The sequence below is a fragment of the Leuciscus leuciscus genome (genome assembly GCF_965113295.1).
Source record: "Leuciscus leuciscus genome assembly, chromosome: 1".
Classification (NCBI taxonomy): domain Eukaryota; kingdom Metazoa; phylum Chordata; class Actinopteri; order Cypriniformes; family Leuciscidae; genus Leuciscus; species Leuciscus leuciscus.
This window is the reverse complement of record NC_138725.1, coordinates 4,632,994-4,655,289: the sequence shown is the minus strand read 5'-3', so window position 1 is coordinate 4,655,289 and position 22,296 is coordinate 4,632,994. Positions and strand designations below refer to the sequence as shown.

Sequence of the window (22,296 nt, the reverse complement as noted above, 5' to 3'; positions counted from 1 at the left end):
TGATTTTGATGTTTGTTTTGGATCGTTGTCCTGATGGAAGATCCAACCACGGCCCATTATAAGATTTCTAGCAGAAGGCGTCAGGTTTTGATTTTTTATCTGTTGATATTTGATAGAATCCACAATGCCATGTATCTGAACAAGAAGTCCAGGACCTCCAGCAGAAAAATATGCCCACAACATTAAAGATCCAATGGTATATTAAATTGTACACATGGGGTACTTTTTATCCTTGTGTTCACCAAACCCATCTAGTGTGTTTGCTGCCAAAAAGCTCTGTTTTAGTCTCATCTGACCACAGAACCCTGTGTTGTTTGAAGATCCAGTCGTGTCTGACAATTAAATTTGCTGGAATTTGTTTTTGGATGAGCGAGGAGGTTTTTTTTTTAAACCCTCCCAAACAACATGTGGGGATGTAGGGGTTGTTTGATAATTTTTTTTTTAGGCTTTCTGACCCTAAGACTCAACTAATCTCTGCAATTCTCCATCTGTGATCCTTGGAGAGTCTTTGGCCACTCAAACTTTCATACTCGCCGTGCATTAAGACAGTATAGACACACGTCCTTTTCCTGGCAGATTCATAACATCTTTAGTTGGTTATAACTTCTTAATTATTGCCCTGATGGTCAAAATGGGGATTTTCAATTCTTTAGCTATTGTCTTACAGCCACTTTCTAGTTTGTGATGCTCAACAATCTTTTGCTACGCATCAGAACTGTATTCTGTGGTTTTACTCATTGTGATGGATGATTAAGGGGATTTGGCCTTTGTGTTTCCTCATATTTAAACTCCTGTGAAACACGAAGTCATAGCTGGACAGTTTCATGTTCCTAGTCACCCTGGTGTACTAAAAAAGGTAAATATTAATGGGAATATACTTCAGAGATATTTTACTCGTAAAAAATTCTAGGGGTTTCAATAATTGTGGCCAACATGTTTTGGAGAAAAACATTTATTTCATAATGTGATTTCCCCCCACTTTCAATTCTTTTACTTCAATGAAAGGTTAGAATTTTGCACATTTTTTGAATGAAAGATCACAAGGATAATCGATGCAGATTTATTTTTTACAGCCAATTTTGATCATATTTACCAGGGGGTTCAATAATTGTGGAGGGCACTGTACGTTTGAGCAGATATCCACAAACACAGTAACAGTAAACACGGGTCTAAATATTATAATATTCACCATATATCTAGCAACAGTTCAACTGCAATGTGAAATTTCTGCAACAACAGCAAACTAATATGTAAGAATTTCTTACCTTACATCTTTCTTGTCTTCAAATCGCGTTCTTCAAATAAGGTAAAAAAAATAATAATTAGGAAGCGTTTGAGAAGCTGGACATCTTGTTGGTTTTATACAAATTACTTAAACAGAGAATATTTGTTTTCAGTTTGAATCCGATCATTTAAAAGTACACACTTAAATGTTTATAAAGGTATATGGCTCATAAATGTGTGACAAGTATTCGCTGAGTTTTGTTTCAGTTTATAGACGTGCTCAAGAAAAAAAATTCACCGCGACGGAGAGGCAGAACGCACACCCTGTTTATTTTCTTTATTTTACAAAAGCACACTGTTTTGATTTGATTGTAAGTGGACACATACAAAAGTAGAAATATCACAGATTCTTTTTTTATATTTCTTTTTTCTGTATGGCCATAAATGACGGAGTAATTTAAGTTTATAGTGCTACAATGTGGAGAAAATCCACCAAAACGTGCCCGCGCGTTTGCCGACCTCAGAGGGTTAAGCTGGCTATGATTAAACCGCTTGCTAAAAAAACGCAACTTGATCCTACAGAATTAGTCAATTACAGGCCGATCTCGAATCTACCTTTTCTGTCAAAGATATTAGAAAAAGCAGTATCTTCACAACTGTGTTCCTTTCTTGAAAGAAATTATATCTGCGAGGATTTTCAGTCAGGATTTAGACCGTACCATAGTACTGAGACAGCTCTCGTTAGAGTCACAAATGATTTGCTCTTATCATCCGATCGTGGTTGTATCTCTCTATTAGTGTTACTCGATCTTAGTGCTGTATTTGATGCTATCGACCACAACATTCTTTTAAATAGACTCGAAAATTATGCTGGCATTAGTGGAATTGCACTAGCATGGTTTAAATCATACTTATCTCACCGTTATCAGTTTGTAGCAGTAAATGAAGAGATGTCTCATCGATCACAAGTTCAGTATGGCGTACCACAAGGCTCTGTACTAGGGCCGTTGTACATGCTACCATTAGGAGATATCATTAGGAAACATGGCATTAGCTTTCACTGTTATGCTGCCGATACTCAGCTCTATATTTCTTCAAAACCTAATGAAACTTACCAATTCACAAAATTAACGGAATGCATAGCGGATATAAAAAATTGGATGACTCGTAATTTCCTACTTCTAAATTCTGAAAAAACAGAGTTTCTAATTATTGGACAAAAAACTTCCTCACGTAATAACCTAGAATACTGTCTAACACTTGATGGCTGCTCTGTTAAGTCTTCATCGTCGGTTAGGAATCTGGGTGTGCTCTTTGATACCAATCTTTCATTTGAAAGTCACGTGTCTAGTATCTGTAAAACTGCATTTTTCCATCTTAAAAATATATGTAAATTACGTCATATGCTCTCATTGACAAATGCGGAACAATTAGTTCATGCGTTCATGACATCAAGGCTAGATTATTGTAATGCTCTACTGGGTGGTTGCCCTGCACGCTAAATAAACAAACTACAGCTAGTTCAAAATGCAGCAGCTCGAGTTCTTACCAGAACCAGGAAGTATGACCATATTAGCCCGGTTCTGTCAACACTGCATTGGCTCCCTATTAAACATTGCATCAATTTTAAAATATTGCTGATCACGTACAAAGCACTAAATGGTTTAGCTCCGCAGTACTTGAGCGAGCTCTTAACGCATTATAGTCCTTCACGTCTATTGCGATCTCAAAATTCCGGCCAGTTGATAATACCTAGAATATCAAAATCGACTGCTGGTGGTAGATCCTTTTCCTATTTAACGCAGTGCTGAAGTGCCAACTAGTCTCTCCCTGTGAAGGATCTCTTTACCACTCTACAGATAAAGCATTGTCGGGAAACTCAATTCGCGTATCTACCCCGAATTGATCAAATAAAATTAAATTCTGTATCAAAAATTATAAGGAAACACCAGTACTTTGTTTAGGCTTGGTTTGTAGGGAATTACAAACCTGCGCACATATATTCAAACGCACATAACTATAGAACCAATTCTTAATGCGCATGTGAACACCATCGGCGTTTCTCACAGGTTCGTGTTTAAAGTCTATGTAGAGAGAATTGTGTCGTCTTAGCGGCCCCTAACTTAATAACAAATGATTGTTGCGACGGAAGCGAATCAATCATAACTAACCTTAGCTGGAAATAACTTTATTAAAGAACCGCTATAAAGCCAAAACAATCTCTGTTACCATAAATTATACGTTTATCTCTGTAAAGCTGCTTTGAAACAATCTACATTGTTAAAAGAGCTATATAAATGAAGATGACTTGACTTGACTTGACTTATACTCGACGCGTCTGCACAAGCGCGAAGGTGCGCGCGGCAAAAATGACGTCATTGCGGTGTGGGCGGTCGTGCGCGTTGGGTTCGCAAGACCCAATTTCGCCTGGCTGTGTGCACGCGACAATTTTTGTAACAACGCGCGCGGCGCCGCATCCGAAGATGATCAACTTCGAGCCGAATCAGGCCGAGCTCGAACTTCTCACCACATGGGCACCCAGTTTGCACGTCTAAATTAGTTGCTTACATTGAAAATGCATTGAAAAAAGTAAAAAAAAATTAGCATACAATAGCATAACAAGTATTTTTAATGAACATAAAGATCCATGTTTTATAAAAATGTTCACGAAACTTAATGAAATGTTTAGTGAAATTAGAAAATATGTAAGAAATTGTTAATTTATTTTGTGTACACATTCTCATATCCATATATTTTGTTTTATTGTCACTAGTAATAATCTCAGGGTTTACTGGGTTTTACACAATTCTTTTAGTAGTGTATTATTGGTGGTGATGTACTAAAATAAACATGGTCACGTGTGTATCTTCTTCTAACCGCTGATTCCTGATGGTTTAGAGGATAATTTCTTGAGTCGCCCCCTATCGTTGTCAGTTTGGGGAGGTGCGTGCGCAGTCTGCGGAGACTCACGCTGCGGAGCCAGGCGAAAGTATAAACAAGGCTTCATTCGTGCCACAAGACCTCCAGACGCATCTTTACATTGACTAAACATTGAAATCACTTGCGCCAGACGCTCTATTCGCGTTTGGTGTGAACGCAGCAGGGGAGGAGAGAGAAAAAGAGTGCCTGCGAGTGCGTGAGTGAGCGAGCGAGAGTGAGGTCTGCGGTCTTGGCCATTAGTTGATTTACTTGTTTTTGTCTAGGTACGTTGTCAAATATGTTTAAACTTAAATAAACTACCTATACAAGTAGTTATGTCTCTTTGTATTAATTTGTCCTGTTATTGACTTAATGCGCGTCATTGACAAAATGCGCAACCAGATGTTCAAATAGTTCGAATTATGTGTTTTTTAGAGGGAATATTCGAATTTCATTTTTGAGCAAATTTGATAGCCCTAGTTCTTACTACAGATACATGGGATTTGTGCCTATAATGTTTTAAAGATAATAACTGGAAGATCAGTGTACCTCATTCAGGGAAGGTTTCAGGGACGTATAATAAATTTTATAAAAATACATAAATTATTGTAATATTTTATAGCAGTTGTCTGTTACATTTGGGATAATTTTAATGTTCATTCACTCCATATTTCTCTCTTTGAATGAATTATTTTGATTATTTAGAAAATTTGAAAATGAGAGTCTTTCTTTAATTTCAGACCCGATGGAAGAGAGCGAGGAGAGTGAAGAACTGAGTGAAGTGAAGGTGGAGAGTGAAGAACTGAGTGAAGTGAAGGAGGAGAGTGAAGAACTGATAGAAGTGAAGGTGGAGAGAGAAGAACTGAGTGAAGTGAAAGAGGAGAGTGAAGAACCGAGTGAAGTGAAGGTGGAGAGTGAAGTGGAGGTGGAGAGTGAAGAACCGAGTGAAGTGAATGTGGAGAGGGAAGAACCGAGTGTAGTGAAGGAGGAGAGGGAAGAACCGAGTGAAGTGGAGGAGGAGAGTGAAGAACTGAGTGAAGTGAAGGAGGAGAGGGAAGAACTGAGTGAAGTGAAGGAGGAGAGTGAAGAACTGAGTGAAGTGAAGGAGGAGAGGGAAGAACTGAGTGTAGTGAAGGAGGAGAGGGAAGAACTGAGTGAAGTGAAGGAGGAAAGTGAAGAACTGATAGAAGTGAAGGTGGAGAGGGAAGAACCGAGTGTAGTGAAGGAGGAGAGTGAAGAACTGAGTGAAGTGAAGGAGGAGAGTGAAGAACTGATAGAAGTGGAGGAGGAACATCATGTCAAATCTGGAGAAAAACCTTTGAGTCGCTCAAAGACTAAAAAGACATTTTTAAAGAAAAGAAGAGCAAAGAAATGTTTCACCTGCACTCAGTGTGGGAAGAGCTTCACAAGCAAACAAAGACTTGAGCTTCACATGAGAGTTCACACCGGAGAAAAGCCGTTCATGTGTGAACAGAGTGAAAAGAGATTCTCAGACAAACAATCTCTTAAGATTCACATGAGAGTTCATACAGGAGTGAAGCCACATGTATGCAATCAATGTGGGAAGAGTTTCAGTCAATTATCATCCCTTAATGTTCACATGATGATCCACACAGGAGTGAAGCCGTTCTCATGTGATCAATGCGGGAAGAGTTTCATTCAATCTTCAAACCTTAAAGAACACATGAAAATCCACACTGGAGTGAAGCCGTTCTCATGTGATCAATGCGGCAAAACATTTCTTAGGTCATCACACCAAAAGAGACACCTGACAGTTCATATGAAGGAGAAGCCACATTCATGTTCTGTGTGTGGAAAGAGTTTTTCACTGCGGCAATATTTACATAGACATGAGAAAATACACACTGGTGTGAGAGAGTACATGTGCTTTGAGTGTGAGAAGACTTTTATTACAGCGAACTGTTTAAAACTGCACCAGAGAATTCACACTGGAGAAAAACCTTACAATTGTTCACACTGTGACAAGAGATTCAGTGACTCATCGCATCTGAAAACACATGAGAGGATCCACACTGGAGAAAAACCTTACAAGTGTTCACACTGTGACAAGAGATTCAGTCACTCAGCAAATCTGAAAAAACATGAGAGGATCCACAGCAGAGAGAAGCCACACACCTGTGATCAGTGCGGGAAGAGTTTCAGGCATTCTTCAAACCTTAAAGAACACATGAAAATCCACACTGGAGAAAAGCCGTTCTCATGTGATCAATGCGGCAAAACATTTCTTGGGTCATCAGACCTGAAGAGACACCTGAGAGTTCATACAAAGGAGAAGCTGCATTCATGTTCTGTGTGTGGAAAGAGTTTTTCACGGCTGCAATATTTACAAGGACATGAGAACTCACACTGGTGTGAGAGTGTACATGTGCTTTGAGTGTGAGAAGACTTTTATTACAGCGGACGGTTTAAAACTGCACCACAGAATTCACACTGGAGAAAAACCTTACAAGTGTTCACACTGTGACAAGAGATTCAATCAGTCAGCACATCTGAAAACACATGAGATGATCCACACTGGAGAAAAACCTTACAAGTGTTCACACTGTGACAAGAGATTCAGTTTGTCAGGACAAATGAAAATACATGAGAGGATCCACACTGGAGAAAAACCTTACAAGTGTTCACACTGTGACGAGATTCAGTGTGTCAGCAAATCTGATACAACATGAGAGGATCCACAGCAGAGAGAAGCCGCACACATGTGATCAGTGTGGAAACAGTTTCTCTTTTAAAAGTGACCTGAAGCGACACCTGAAGATCCATGTAGTGGAGAAACCACATCACCACAGTCTGAGATCACGGTAGTAGTTCATCTTTATGTGCTGAGAAACAAAAGCTGCTTTTCCACTTTCGGAAAAGGTTCAAGTTGTGTTTCCACTTGAGCCTGGTCTGGCACGGCACCATTACAAACCGTTCTCGGCCTTGAACTCTCAGCACACTTGGCTAACCGTGCCGAATCGTGATGGTTGAATGTGTAGTGGTGGAATTTGGATTCTTTCCGGAAATTCGTTAACCATATCGCCGGCGATACCAGCTCGCTTTTTTCCTTATCAGTTCAAATGAGATTCATTTTGCTCTGTTGACTTTGATATTACAAACAAGTTTCATACATCAATCGATCCTGTTAAGTGTGTATTATTTTTGTGTATACTCACAATAAAAACAAAGTGTTGTGCTTTTTGCCAAATAAAGAAAAATAAACGTGATGCGAGTTCTGCCTTCTCTCTGTCAGTGTAGTCCATTCTGAAACGCGTCCGAAAATGAACTGTAACTCAGCGAATACTCAGTCAAACAGGCATACAGACTAGAGGTCGACCGATTAATGGGCCGATTTTTTGCATTTTTTAACATAATCGACATCGGACAATATCCAGTATATCAAGCCGATTATTAGGCGGGCGCATCTGTTGGCAGCCTAGTGTTGTTGTTGTTGTGGAACACGTGTTCGACACACGCTGTGCCTAGAGTCATTCTCCAGCAGAGAGAGCAGACCTCATCCAGTGCCTAAGGAAGGAGCTAAGTTCCTTGGAGAAAACTCCTTTATATTTGATTAAAACCTTTTGATATGTTACTGCCAACTTTGAGAAAAAATATGAATAGGCGACATGACGTTCGGCTACTTTGGATATTAATAGCGTAGTTTCAGGTTGCATTAGCACAGCAGAAGGGTTGCTATCCTGTCACAATAAGTAAGCAAGAATTTTGCAATTACAGACTGAGAATCTGAGACTTTTATTTGTTCTGTTTTGTGTGTCTTCTATTTAAAAGGGGTTGTCACTCAATGCAGAGAAATAAGAAATAAAAAAGTGACCAACGCACTATAGGTTGATGAAGGACTGGCTTTGCTTTGCTTTGCTAGCGTCGTCATTAGGGTTGGGTAGCTACAGACAGAGCCGGTGCTAATACGGCACTGGTGCCTTAACGACCGTAATTTACCGGACCGAATATCAATGCGGATTTCTGTGCTTCATTTCGGTGCTACTGTTATGCCTGTGCTTCTCTTGGATGCTCTGAAAACGGACGTTAGAAACGTGACGCTAGTCAACAGTTAACTTTAGCATACCGTTAGCTTGTAGCTGGATTAAACGCGGTTAAAATGCTGGCCAAACAGTGTAATGTGTGACTGTATTTCACTGTAGACTAGGGGTGGAACGGTACATGTATTCGTATTGAACCGAAATGGTACGGGCGTCACAGTTCGGTGTATAAATTAACACGGAGAATACATGGTATAAAAATCAATAAAACTTGCGTGCAAAATGAATTCATGTAATGCGGAACTACTTTTAGATATGCGGGTTCTTTGGGCACACCTAATCTGTAGCTCCGCCTTAGCTCTGAAGCAGGCTGCGATGTAAAGATGGCAATGCTGGAATGTGGTGTGTGTGTGTGTGAGAGAGGGAGAGGGAGAGAGGGGCGCGGGCGCGATCGAAAAGTCGTGTGTGTTTAAAGTCGCGAAGTGTTTACTTATATTTGTGTGTGTGTGTGTGTGTGTGAGGCGCGGATGCGATCAAACAGTGGAAACATAAAAACAGTCATTTTGTTTATAGCCTGCAAGACATCATTCAAACTGCAAAGTGTTTAAATTACTGTTAATTAAAATTTTAAGGAAAACAAATGTATTAATCTGAAATGTAGCAAATTAATTTTCAATTCATTCAGGTACAATTGCCAAACATATCTCAAGGTCTTTTTGTCTTTTGTACAAGTGCAGATTGGTCAAGTGTTCAATAAATGTTTTTGTTGAGAAATCTTGTCTATCTTAAGTAATTATCTGTGTTACATTTTATCTTTCAAATAGAGGTTAAAAACAAGCTCATAATCGGCCAAATATCGGCCAAAATAAATCGGCAGCATTAATCGGCCATTGGCCAACCCGGATTTCAAAAGATCGGCATCGCCCTGAAAAAAAAAACATATCGGTCGACCTCTAATACAGACGCACAGACATGAAGCTTGAATTCTCTTATTTTAAATGAAGTAATTTATATAAAAAAATGAAATCTTGTGAAATCTGTATTAAAAGAGAGCGATTCCAGTCGAGCTCATTAGAGCTCATTCAAATGTAATGTGACCACGCCTCGGAGAGCTCAGAGCTGATTAATTTAGTTTAATCAACTAAAATGCTTTGCTACACTGAGATGAGTAAAAATCTACTGAAATATGTTGAAATAAAATGTCTTTGTATAAGCAACGTATTAAACTGCAAATTAACATTTATATGCCCTAATATTTCATAAAAACAACGTTACAGTCAGGCGAAATATGAAAGAACATTTTGTTGACTAGATTTGGGTACAGTTTTTACTGTAGAATATACTGCCCATCAAATAAGCTTTTATTTAGCAATTTCTGCTCATATGTTCTATATATACACTCACCTAAAGGATTATTAGGAACACAATACTAATACTGTGTTTGACCCCCTTACGCCTTCAGAACTGCCTTAATTCTACGTGGCATTGATTCAACAAGGTGCTGAAAGCATTCTTTAGAAATGTTGGCCCATATTGATAGGATAGCATCTTGCAGTTGATGGAGATTTGTGGGATGCACATCCAGGGCACGAAGCTCCCGTTCCACCACATCCCGAAGATGCTCTATTGGGTTGAGATCTGGTGACTGTGGGGGCCATTTTAGTACAGTGAACTCATTGTCATGTTCAAGAAACCAATTTGAAATGATTTGAGCTTTGTGACATGGTGCATTATCCTGCTGGAAGTAGCCATCAGAGGATGGGTACATGGTGGTCATAAAGGGATGGACATGGTCAGAAACAATGCTCATGTAGGCCGTGGCATTTAAACGATGCCCAATTGGCACTAAGGGGCCTAAAGTGTGCCAAGAAAACATCCCCCACACCATTACACCACCACCACCAGCCTGCACAGTGGTAACAAGGCATGATGGATCCATGTTCTCATTCTGTTTACGCCAAATTCTGACTCTACCATCTGAATGTCTCAACAGAAATCGAGACTCATCAGACCAGGCAACATTTTTCCAGTCTTCAACTGTCCAATTTTGGTGAGCTCGTGCAAATTGTAGCCTCTTTTTCCTATTTGTAGTGGAGATGAGTGGTACCCGGTGGGGTCTTCTGCTGTTGTAGCCCATCCGCCTCAAGGTTGTGCGTGTTGTGGCTTCACAAATGCTTTGCTGCATACCTCGGTTGTAACGAGTGGTTATTTCAGTCAAAGTTGCTCTTCTATCAGCTTGAATCAGTCGGCCCATTCTCCTCTGACCTCTAGCACCAACAAGGCATTTTCGCCCACAGGACTGCCGCATACTGGATGTTTTTCCCTTTTCACACCATTCTTTGTAAACCCTAGAAATGTTTGTGCATGAAAATCCCAGTAACTGAGCAGATTGTGAAATACTCAGACCGGCCCGTCTGGCACCAACAACCATGCCACGCTCAAAATTGCTTAAATCACCTTTCTTTCCCATTCTTTGGAGTTCAGGATATTGTCTTGACCAGGACCACACCCCTAAATGCATTGAAGCAACTGCCATGTGATTGGTTGATTAGATAATTTCATTAATGAGAAATTGAACAGGTGCTCCTAATAATCCTTTAGGTGAGTGTATATATACAGTAAAAAGCTTAACAGTCATCCGATGTATGTATCATAGTAGCCTGACTTCGTCATACTCATATTCTAGGCAGAATGTGAGTCTGATATTGCTCCATAGAGCTTTGATTATGAGGCGTGTCTTAACCGAACCAGGAAAAACAACAACTCTGCACTCAATTGGATAGACCTACAACCAATCAGAGCAACACAGTAAGTTCTCTTTCATTCATGATTTGTTATTAATAACTTTAAACAGAATCATCAGCTGAAATCTGCGCGGATTATCAAAAATACGACACATTTATAGGACATAAAAGGGTCTCTGCGGCAAAAGTGAAAGTAAAAGCACAGAAAAGCACCCATTTCAATAAAAGGATATATCAAAGTTTAGGGTCGGGAACAGACCATACACTCGCACATCTGTATAAAAGTGAAGTCAAAGCATCTTGACCTCGTGGGTTTTTGTGAGAGGAGTTTGTCAAAGGCTGGAGAAATTATCTTTAAAAAAGAATTAGGCTAAGTCCTTCCACAGCAGAGAAATTGATATTTTTTAATAAAAATCTATAAAAAAGTGAGACATTGTGGCTTGATTTCTTTTATTAATATTCATTTTTCATGACCAAAATAACATTATGTACAGTGAGGAGCCTACAGGTTACAAGCTTCACATATTAGAAAAATACAATAATAAAAAAAACAAATTTTTAATGGCTCGTCAGGGTTGTTTCAGATCAGCACCTGCAAGTGTCGCTCGTTGAGACGGGTGTCAGATTGTTTCGAAGCCTCAACACAATATGGCACATTTGCTTAACTGTTTCATTGTTTCACAAAGCCTCGATCTGCCTACCACCAGTTCTCTGTTCGTCTTTTAAAATTAATGCTCTGTCGTTTTCTTTTATAACAGACGCGATAGCGGAATCTAAACATCTTAATTCTCCAGCTGCAGTCATCTTTTGTTGAAAACCAATTCAACCCAAGCGCTATTTGATGACGTGGGTGATTACGTAACCGCAGATCATCCAAGTGGATGCTGCACACTGGTGGTGGTTGAGGAGAGATCCCCTGATATGATTGTAAAGCACTTTGGGTGTACAGTAGTACATATGAAAGCGCTATATAAATGCCCTATTCTATTCTATTCTATCTGTCCATCATCGATTAAAGCCCGCCCTGACAATTTGATTGGCTCTGCCTTCTGGGAGCCGAGCATAATTACTTCTCAACGAATCGAGTCCAGACCGAACTTCCCGACCAAAAATGTTGTGGGCGGGGTTCGGGCTGGCACCCAGGCTAGTATCATAGTGTTTTTAGCTAAAGCTAATTCACGACACTTGTCCCTAGTAGGGCTTTTTTATAAAAAAAATACAGTTTAACAATATTAAAAATAAGAAGGAAAAAAATTTAAATCCAAACTAAGGCAATAAAAAAGGACAAAAAATATACAGAGAGTGCAAAGTGTAAAGACTAAATATGAGAACAGTATTGTTCCTAAATTAACCACGATTTTTTTAATTTATTTTTTTAAGGTGGCTAATGTCGGATACATTTTAAGTGGTCTGGCAGAGAATTCCATAATTTTGCTCCTTTTACTGAAAAGGCAACCTGGGCAAATGATCCTCCACAATTTTGCCTCCACAACCACCCGGGCTGCAATCCGCTTGGCCTGTCGGTACCCGTCAGCTGCCTCAGGAGTCCCACAAGCCAGCCAGGCCCGATAGGAATCCTTCTTCAGCTATACGGCATTCCTTACTTCAGGTGTCCACCACCGGGTTCGGGGATTGCCACCTCGACAGGCACCGGAGACCTTACGGCCACAGCTCAGAGTGGCCGCCTCCACAATGTAGGTGTAGAACATGGTCCACTCGGAGTCAATATCTCCAGACTCCCTCGGGATCCGGTTGAATCTCTGCCAGAGGTGGAAGTTGAAGATCTCTCTGATAGGGGATTCGGCCAAACATTCCCAACAGACCCTCACAGTACGTTTGGTTCTGCCGAGTCTGTCCAGCTTCCTCCCCCGCCATCGGATCCAACACACCATCAGGTCGTGATCAGTTGACAGCTCTGCCCCTCTCTTTACCAGAGTGTCCAAGACATGCGGCCGGAGGTCAGATGAAACGACCACAAAGTCGAACATTGACCTCCAGCCTAGGGTGTCCTGGTGCCATGTGCACTGATGGACAACCTTATGCTTGTTCATTATGGACAAGCTGTAACTAGCACAGAAGTCCAATAACATAACATACCACAAAACTAAAGGTGATGATACACAGGGCAACTTTTTGAGCAATGTTGCTGGGCAATCTTGCCGGTCGATTGTTTCTTGGGCACTTTCCCATTGAAAATGGGCAATACATTTCTATCTGGATAATTTAGATCGGTCATGGGCCCTGTCTCTCACCTGGTTGCCCGTTGACGGCAACATTGCCCAGCAATATTGCTCAAAAAGTTGCCCTGTGTATCATCACCTTAAGTCTAAAACACAAATAAATTATAAGCAGGTAAAGAGTAGTGTAAAGTTAAATAAAGTAAACAATCAGGTTGCCCTCTGTCTATGTTTATACGTTTTTTTATGGAAGCAGCTTCAACTCTTGCTTAGATAAACCACCTAGTGGGACTAATAATGCTTGGATGATGATTATGGTAGCAGGATGCCTAAATTATCCAGGTGGAGCTGGGGAGTGGAGGGACGACAGAGGGCAATTCCTTACCATGAAAAAATTAAGTTTTTACCAAAAGAACAAAACCCTTTTCAAGTTATCCATTTAGGTCTGTAATATACTGTATTAATGTGTTTTAATGAAAATTTTAAGAAAATTGTCTTGTTTATCCACCGGCTATTAGGTGAGCAACACATGTCTGCTCACCTCATATTTCATGCTTTCAAAAGAGGTATCAAAGACCCACCTTTTTAAACTTTATTTTAACAGTAAGCATTTTGCAGAAAGATGGAGGCATGCCTGATAAATAAATACACTCATTTTGTCATAACAGCACTGCCTGTTGCATTTATAAGGGCTATAATAAAGAGGTCTCAACGCTTAAGGGTCCTGTCACGTCCATAACGTTTTTAAAGATTTAGTTATAAATAGCGCTTGGCGATATATCGGATGACATTGTTAATGTGCATTTCCTTGATTAGTAGTAAATCGCCATCACCTGCTTTCAGATGGAGCGGCATTTACTACACATGCCGTAGTTCACTGACAAGCTGAGCCATATTGCATTAGTTATCGTGGATGTATCGCCTGCGATAATTAACGCAAATTTTCTTAACAATGTCATCCGATATATTGCCCAGCCCTAGTTTTAAATGCAATTATAAATGCAAATAACTTGAATCTTTATATACAAAGCTAAATTATGTGTTTGGTAAATTGACTTAGAAATGCTAAGAAAATGTAAAGGGAAGATAAATGTTCATTTTGAATTGAATATTCTGTGTTCCCCCCCCCCCAGAAAATTGACCCTTCCAGAAGCCAAAATATCAACATAGTGCCAGGCGGACTTTTTTTCAATTTTAAAACAACACACACACACACACACTATTTCCTAAGTGTCCAAGTGCATTATTTCCTTTTCACATAATTTGATCACTTTAATCTATAAAAAATATTTAGTTTAAATGATTTTTTAGTACATTTAAATAATAAAATGTTATGTTTTGTTATCTTAAACCCAATGTTAGGTTGTGCAACTGTCCGCACAAATAAACAGACAAAGAAACTATTTAAAAAGGAGTCTTAAGAATAAAAAATGAAATTCTATGGCATCATTTTAGGTTTAAAACCTTTCACATGAACACATTTTATAAATATCAGTAGTTTTAAAGCTGTTGATAATTGAAAAACTTTTGACCAGCAATTTGCGTGTAATTTATTATGGTAATTATAGTATAGATGATAATGCATCGTCCAGAGGAGCCTAAATGGCCCTTGTGGCAGAGTGAAAAGGTTTGTAGATCTCTCTCAAATACTGGTAAAAACTGCTGATTAAAAGTATGGGTAGGTTGCTACACTTTACATTTCTGGTGAATTTAAACACTTAGAAATGTTAACAACTGAAACTTGTTTAAATGCATTGTTCATGACTCCAAAATATACATTACATCAGTTTAAAAAAAAAAAAAAAAAAGATTTATTTGTCAATGAGAGCTACACATTCCAAAAAAGTTGGGACAAGTAGCAATACGAGGCCGGAAAAGTTAAATGTACATATAAGTAAAAGCTGGAGGACCAATTTGCAATTTATTAGGTCAATTGGCAACATGATTGGGTATAAAAAGAGCCTCTCAGAGTGACAGTGTCTCTCAGAAGTCAAGATGGGCAGAGGATCACCAATTCCCCCAATGCTGCGGCGAAAAATAGTGGAGCAATATCAGAAAGGAGTTTCTCAGAGAAAAGTTGCAAAGAGTTTGAAGTTATCATCATCTACAGTGCATAATATCATCCAAAGATTCAGAGAATCTGGAACAATCTCTGTGCGTAAAGGTCAAGGCCGGAAAACCATACTGGATGCCCGTGATCTTCGGGCCCTTAGACGGCACTGCATCACATACAGGAATGCTACTGTAATGGAAATCACAACATGGGCTCAGGAATACTTCCAGAAAACATTGTTGGTGAACACAATCCACCGTGCCATTCGCTGTTGCCAGCTAAAACTCTATAGGCCAAAAAAGAAGCCATATCTAAACAGGATCTAGAAGCGCAGGCGTTTTCTCTGGGCCAAGGCTCATAAAAAATGGACTGTGGCAAAGTGGAAAACTGTTCTGTGGTCAGACGAATAAAAATTTGAAGTTCTTTTTGGAAAACTGGGACACCATGTCATCTGGACTAAAGAGGACAAGGACACGCAAGTTGTTATCAGCGCTCAGTTCAGAAGCCTGCATCTCTGATGGTATGGGGTTGCATGAGTGCGTGTGGCATGGGCAGCTTACACATCTGGAAAGGCACCATCAATGCTGAAAGGTATATCCAAGTTCTAGAACAACATATGCTCCCATCCAGATGTCGTCTCAGGGAAGACGTCTTCAGGGAAGACCTTGCATTTTCCAACATGACAATGCCAGACCATATACTGCATCAATTACAATATCATGGCTGCGTAGAAGAAGGATCCGGGTACTGAAGAGTTATGATTTGCATCATAGTTGAGCAACTAGAAGCCTGTATTAGACAAGAATGGGGCAACATTCCTATTCCTAAACTTGAGAAACTTGTCTCCTCAGTCCCCAGACGTTTGCAGACTGTTATAAAAAGAAGAGGGGATGCCACACAGTGGTAAACATGGCCTTGTCCCAACTTTGTCCCAACTATGTTGTATTCTGAATAAAATATTGAAATTTGAAACTTCCGCATCCTTGCATTCTGTTTTGATTCACAATTTCTACAGTGTCCCAACTTTTTTGGAATTGGGTTTGTACTTGTTTTGCTTGGTTTGACAATAAATTGGCTTATTGTTAAAGCATTTGTTGTTTGCCTCTTTTATGTTGCGGTATATGAGCCAGCCGTAATAATATGCTATTGACAACTTTGACTAAATTTGTTTACGACGCCGCAGTTGTGTATGCTCACTGGGAAACGCGAAGCTAACTTTATCATGCTATTATTGCATCCTTGTATGGGAACTAACGTTATAGTTATAACCTCAGGTGGCGAAACGATTTTAAGATAATCTTTCTTTTTTTCTGCATTCTGTTCTGCAATATATAAAACCCTTTATCTAACTTGGCGACATTACACATTGAATGAAGTATCAGTAAAACTTAACTTTGTTTGTAGTGACTACTTTGACTTTCCTTTATGCCAGAAGGAAGGGGAGGAGGGAGGAGACTGGATGAGGAGGAGGGAGGGTCTAGCTAGCCTAGTTTTTTTTTTGACAACAATTCGAATGTCAACAAGAAGTAACGTCTCCCGGGATCGCTTAGAGCACCTTTATTGAAAAATAGTGGCATACACCAACAATTTAAATGAATACACATTGTTTCAGTACTCAAATCACACATGCACTAACACACATACAGTCAGTCGCACATACACACTGACTCACATGAAACTGCAGTCACATGTGCACACAATAAAGCCCTAGAAATCTATGTTGAGATCTACATGTCACCTGCTCTGAAGGGATTTCAGACGTCTTAATCTTGATCTGCTATGCACTGTGGACACAGCACGAATCAACGGCAGACCTAGTCTCAGCCTTCTGTAGTTTGCCAGTTTCAGCAGATCCTGGGACTTCACTCTATGATGGGTGTAGAGTGCACTTTCATGTCGACGACCATGAACGGTAGTTTTGACCTCTGATAATAGCAGAGAATACAAAAATCCTGGTTGCCAAGTCTTCCATTAATAGTTTTCAATAGCCATAGTTCACTATAAAAACAGTATAATGATAAAGGTTTACATTTCTTAGGAAAACAAAAACAAGTATGCATGTTATTTACTTACCTATACACTTAGCCAACCACTTCTCATCCTCCTCATCCATCATGCTTTTGTGACCCGCACCTCGTGCCCTCTTCTTAATGTGTTCGTCTTCCGCAATCTGGTCTGCCTTCCTTTTCACAGCTAGTTTGAAACACTGTCTGGTGTACGGTGTTTCAGCTGCCTGTATATTGAAAAATAGCACACATGCTTAATACCACAACAGGTATTATATTGCATCAACTTTAAGCTGTAGTGAATGGAAACACATTACACTCAATAGGTATCATTTTGAAATAGTGCTGATTATTCCACTTTAAATGTCTACGAAGACGTAGGCTACTCACTTTGAGTTTTTTCACATTATCTAATGACTCCTGCAGAAAGCTCCTCTCATTCTCTTGATCACCAACCCTTTCTGGGGTCCATCTCATGGAAGCTACTTGTATCTGCTCCGACAAAGCTTTAACCCTGGCCTCCACTCTATGAGCCGCGTTATCAATTAGGCAGAACAATCCTTCCATCCACCGTAGATAATTTTTCAAATTGCTTATCGGATCTGTCTCAGCTGCTCAGTGAACCCAAACAAACAGATGAACTAGAGGAACTAACCAGCACTATGAGCACCATTCTCTCTGGAACACTGGATATTGTTGCACCTATTAGACTAAAAAAGGTCAGAGAGAAAATTAAAGCACCATGGTACAACAATACTACGCGTGTTCTAAAGAGAGAAACCCGTAATTTAGAGCGTAAATGGAAACAAACTAATTTAGAGGTCTTTAGAATCGCTTGGAAAGACAGTATGTCACGTTATAAAAAGGCCCTAAAAATAGCCAGGGCTGAGCACCTCCGCAAACTAATAGAAAATAACCAAAACAATCCTAGGTTTTTATTTAACACCGTGGCTAGACTAACAAATAAACAAGCGTCACCTGAACAAAATATTCCGTTACAGTTTAGTAGTAATGATTTCATGAATTTTTTCACTGAGAAAATAGAAAACATCAGAACCACAATTGTAAACATTCAATCCTCAATCGCGCCTTATAACTCAGCCTCGATTATCCCCCCGCAAGAACAATTACAGTGCTTTACAACTATAGAACAAATAGAGTTAAATAAACTTATCACTTCCTCTAAAACAACAACATGTTTATTAGATCCCATACCAACTAAACTACTGAAAGAAGTGTTACCTATAGTGGAAGAGCCTCTCCTCAATATTATTAACTCATCTTTATCTTTAGGTCATGTTCCAAGAACATTTAAACTGGCAGTTATAAAACCACTCATTAAAGGGTAACTAAACCCCTGGTCAGAGCCTGACTCCACCCACTGGCAATATTTGAAAAATGCTAGAAAAGTGGGCAGACCCCAGCAGAGATAGAGGGGAAAAAACGAGGGCGGGGGGTGTGCACCTGAGACCCGCTGTCAGACTCTCTAAAATGGAGATTGACTCACAGGGTCGCGAGACGACGTAAAGTACATGCATCTGATGAGTTTTATCGAGTTGATGTCAATAGCGCGCGCTCTCTGTAGGCATTTTCATATTTTGCCACTATGTGAAAAAATCCAGCAAAATACGCTGGCGCGTTTGTCGACCCCAGAGGATTAACTTTAGCCTAACCATAAATTGTGATTAATTTTTTTTTTAATCACAATTTATCAGATTTATCACAATTTAAACGTTTGGCACTGCGTTGCTTTTCAGCGCGAGCTGTGTGGAAAAGCCCATTTCCACCTCTATTGCGTTGGAAAAGCAATTCCGCGTAAAATGCAGGTTTCACACTCACGGTCTTCCAGGCCACGCATTCAACCACTGGCGCCTAATTTCCAAGTCCGCTGGAAAGCTGTGCAGTTGCCACTAACAACACTACACCTACCACTGTACTAAATACAGATAAATCTACGCTAGTTCATCCAAGGGTGTGGTGAGCTCGTACCAAGGGAGGGCGTGGTGAGCTGGAACCTGCTTACGTCACGCAGTACCGCTTACGTCACGCAGTACCGCAACATCCAATAGGAAAATTCAACTGCAGTAGCCACCGTTCAACCTGAAGAGGGCAGCACTCAGATGTTTTTACACCATATATTGTAGAATTAAAACACTTTATACCCAAATGTCAAAAAAGTTACTCGAATCAATGACCAGCACTAATAAAGCCCCATTCTTACAGATCATTAACTAAAAAAAGTTGGTTTAGGGTTTAGTTATCCTTTAAGAAACCACAATTAGACCCAAATAACCTAGCAAATTATAGACCCATTTCAAATCTTCCTTTTATGTCCAAAATACTAGAAAAAGTTGTGTCTGCCCAACTAGGCTTTTTCTTACAAGAAAATGACATCTATGAAAAGTTTCAGTCTGGATTCAGGCCGCACCATAGCACTGAAACTTCGCTCGTTAAAATCACAAATGATTTACTCTTAGCTTCTGACCAAGGCTGTATCTCAATACTAGTTTTACTTGATCTTAGTGCTGCGTTCGATACTATAGATCACACAATACTCTTAGATCGACTACAAAATTATACTGGTGTTCAAGGACAAGCATTAAGCTGGTTCAGATCATACCTATCTGACCGATACCATTTTGTCTATTTAAATGGAGAAAAATCAATCATAACTCCAGTAAACTATGGAGTGCCGCAGGGATCTGTGTTAGGCCCTCTATTATTCTCAATATATATGCTGCCACTTGGAAATATTATAAGGAAACATGGAATTAGTTTCCATTGTTATGCTGATGACACTCAAATATATATTTCATCACGGCCGGATGAAAACGCTAAATTATCCAAATTGACAGAGTGTGTTAAAGATATAAAAGATTGGATGACGCGCAATTTTCTTTTATTAAATCCAGACAAGACAGAGGTACTACTTATCGGTTCAAAAAACCGCCCACAAAACCTCTTACAATACAACTTTAACATAGTAGGATGTCCTGTTACTTTATCCTCTACAGTAAAAGACCTGGGTGTTATACTCGACTGCAACCTGTCTTTTGAAAATCATATTTCATATGTTACAAAAACAGCCTTTTTCCACCTTAGAAACATTGCTAAGCTACGTAATATGCTATCAGTTTCTGATGCAGAAAAGTTAGTTCATGCGTTCATGATCTCGAGACTAGATTACTGTAATGCTTTATTAGCTGGTTGTCCTGCATCCTCAATAAACAAGCTACAGTTAGTCCAAAATGCCGCTGCTAGAGTTCTTACTAGATCAAGAAAATTTGACCATATAACACCAATTTTATCATCACTACATTGGTTATCTATAAAGTTCTGTATTAATTACAAGGTATTGCTACTGACTTGTAAAGCCCTAAACGGCTTAGCTCCAGTTTATTTAACGGATCTTCTATCGCCCTATAATCCATCGCGCTCTTTAAGATCACTAAATTCGAGGCTTTTGGTCATACCTAGGATATCCAGATCAACCAAAGGAGGGAGATCATTTTCACATTTAGCTCCAAAACTCTGGAATAGCCTTCCTGATACTGTAAATGATGAGACACCAACAAAAAATGCTGAAAAGATGTTACAGACATGTTTGGTAATTGAAAATGTTCTTTAATAAAAAAAAAATATATATATATATATATAAAAAGAATAAAAAAAATAACCACTATCAACAAGAAATAGTTTATTTCTGTTCTCAGAAATGTGTGCACCTACTAGACCTGAAACATCTAATTTCGATTAGTATGGATGGTCCCAACGTGAACTTTAAGTTCCTCAATAATCTCCAGCAAGAACATGGTGAACTACATGGAGGTCGGCAGCTAATTTCGGTTGGGAGCTGTGGACTGCACACGGTACACAATTCATTCAAGACTGGCTTCTCCGCATGGAATATCGAGAAACTTCTGAGAGCAATGCACTATGTTTTTCACAATGTTCCTGCAAGAAGGGAAGATTATAGAAAACTTACTGGCACATCTCTTTTTCCACTCCCCTTCTGTGGACACAGATGGGTGGAAAATCTGCCTGTTGCAGAGAGAGCCATTGAGGTATGGCCAAAGCTGAAAGAATACGTGGAAGCAGTCCGTAGAAAAGAACTACCAAACCCTGGAACCTCTTCTTTTGATACAATTGAAGCAGCAAATAAAGATCCCCTGATCTTAGCCAAACTTCAGTTTTTCATGGCGCTATCCAGAACATTTTGTCCATTCTTGAAGAAATACCAGACTGATGAGCCAGTCTTACCATTTCTGTGCAGAGACTTGACGGAGTTAATGATGGTAATAATCTAATTTCTGCGTCGTTTAATGGCTTAATCTTTTGTTTTATGATGACTTTTGAAGTGGGTATACCACATTGAATAATGTTTTTGTTAATACCTTTTTGTAGTCTGGTGAGACGTTTATCAAAAAGGGAGCTACTCCAAGACATCACTCCATTTAAACTGACCAAACTTGACACTGATGACCAGAAAAACTGGGTCAGTGCAGGCCTCACTGACATTGGATTGGGTGCTGAATCTGTCCTTAAGGTAATGCATTGTTACTGTTTATGTATACCAGTGGCGTAACTTTGTTTTAAAAGGTGGGTGGGACAGGTGGGGGTTGCTTATACAATGTTAAATCAGATATATGTACAATAACATTACGATGTCCAGCAATCGATTTAAATAGTAGGCTACATGGGGTTTAATTTGTCGTTTAATGAGATGTTTATCCGTTTATCCGCGCCACTGATTGCAGCGGCAACGAGCACTTTGATCACTTGATTTAAAAAACACATTTCAGCGCTAGATCATCTCTTATTTAAAAAACAACTAAATGAATGCTCTGCCAGTTAACTGGAGATGTTTTATTTGTAGAATTGGTACATTCGTGCCGCGAGATGTTTTAAAAAGTGGTGGGGACAATATCGACCCTGGCAAAAAGTGGTGGGGACATGTCCCACCCGCAAATTACGCCTATGATGTATACATAAACTTTAAACATGCCTGATATATTACTATATAACTAACATGATGTGTGCTATCCCTCCTTGATAGGTTCTTCAGAGCAAATCAAGCAACAGAGTAGGTGACCTCACTGTCCTCGAATTTAGAAGGGACTGCATAATGTGCCTCTCCAGAATCGTTAAGAAAATGCAAGAAAAGAGCCCTTTGAA

General features: G+C 39.5%; 1 protein-coding gene across 3 annotated transcripts in view; it reads left to right on the top strand.

Annotated features, from left to right (window-relative positions):
• Positions 1 to 10,718, top strand: part of LOC309494322 (uncharacterized protein) — a 243,868-nt gene extending 233,150 nt beyond the window's left edge. For all 3 annotated transcript variants that reach the window (XM_082163610.1, XM_082163609.1, XM_082163608.1), the window contains one exon: positions 4,884 to 10,718. In XM_082163610.1, coding sequence (XP_082019736.1) covers positions 4,884 to 6,538 — 1,655 coding nt within the window. In that variant the 3' untranslated portion in view covers positions 6,539 to 10,718. The remainder of the gene's footprint in view (positions 1 to 4,883) is intronic.
• Positions 10,719 to 22,296: the final 11,578 nt, after the last annotated feature.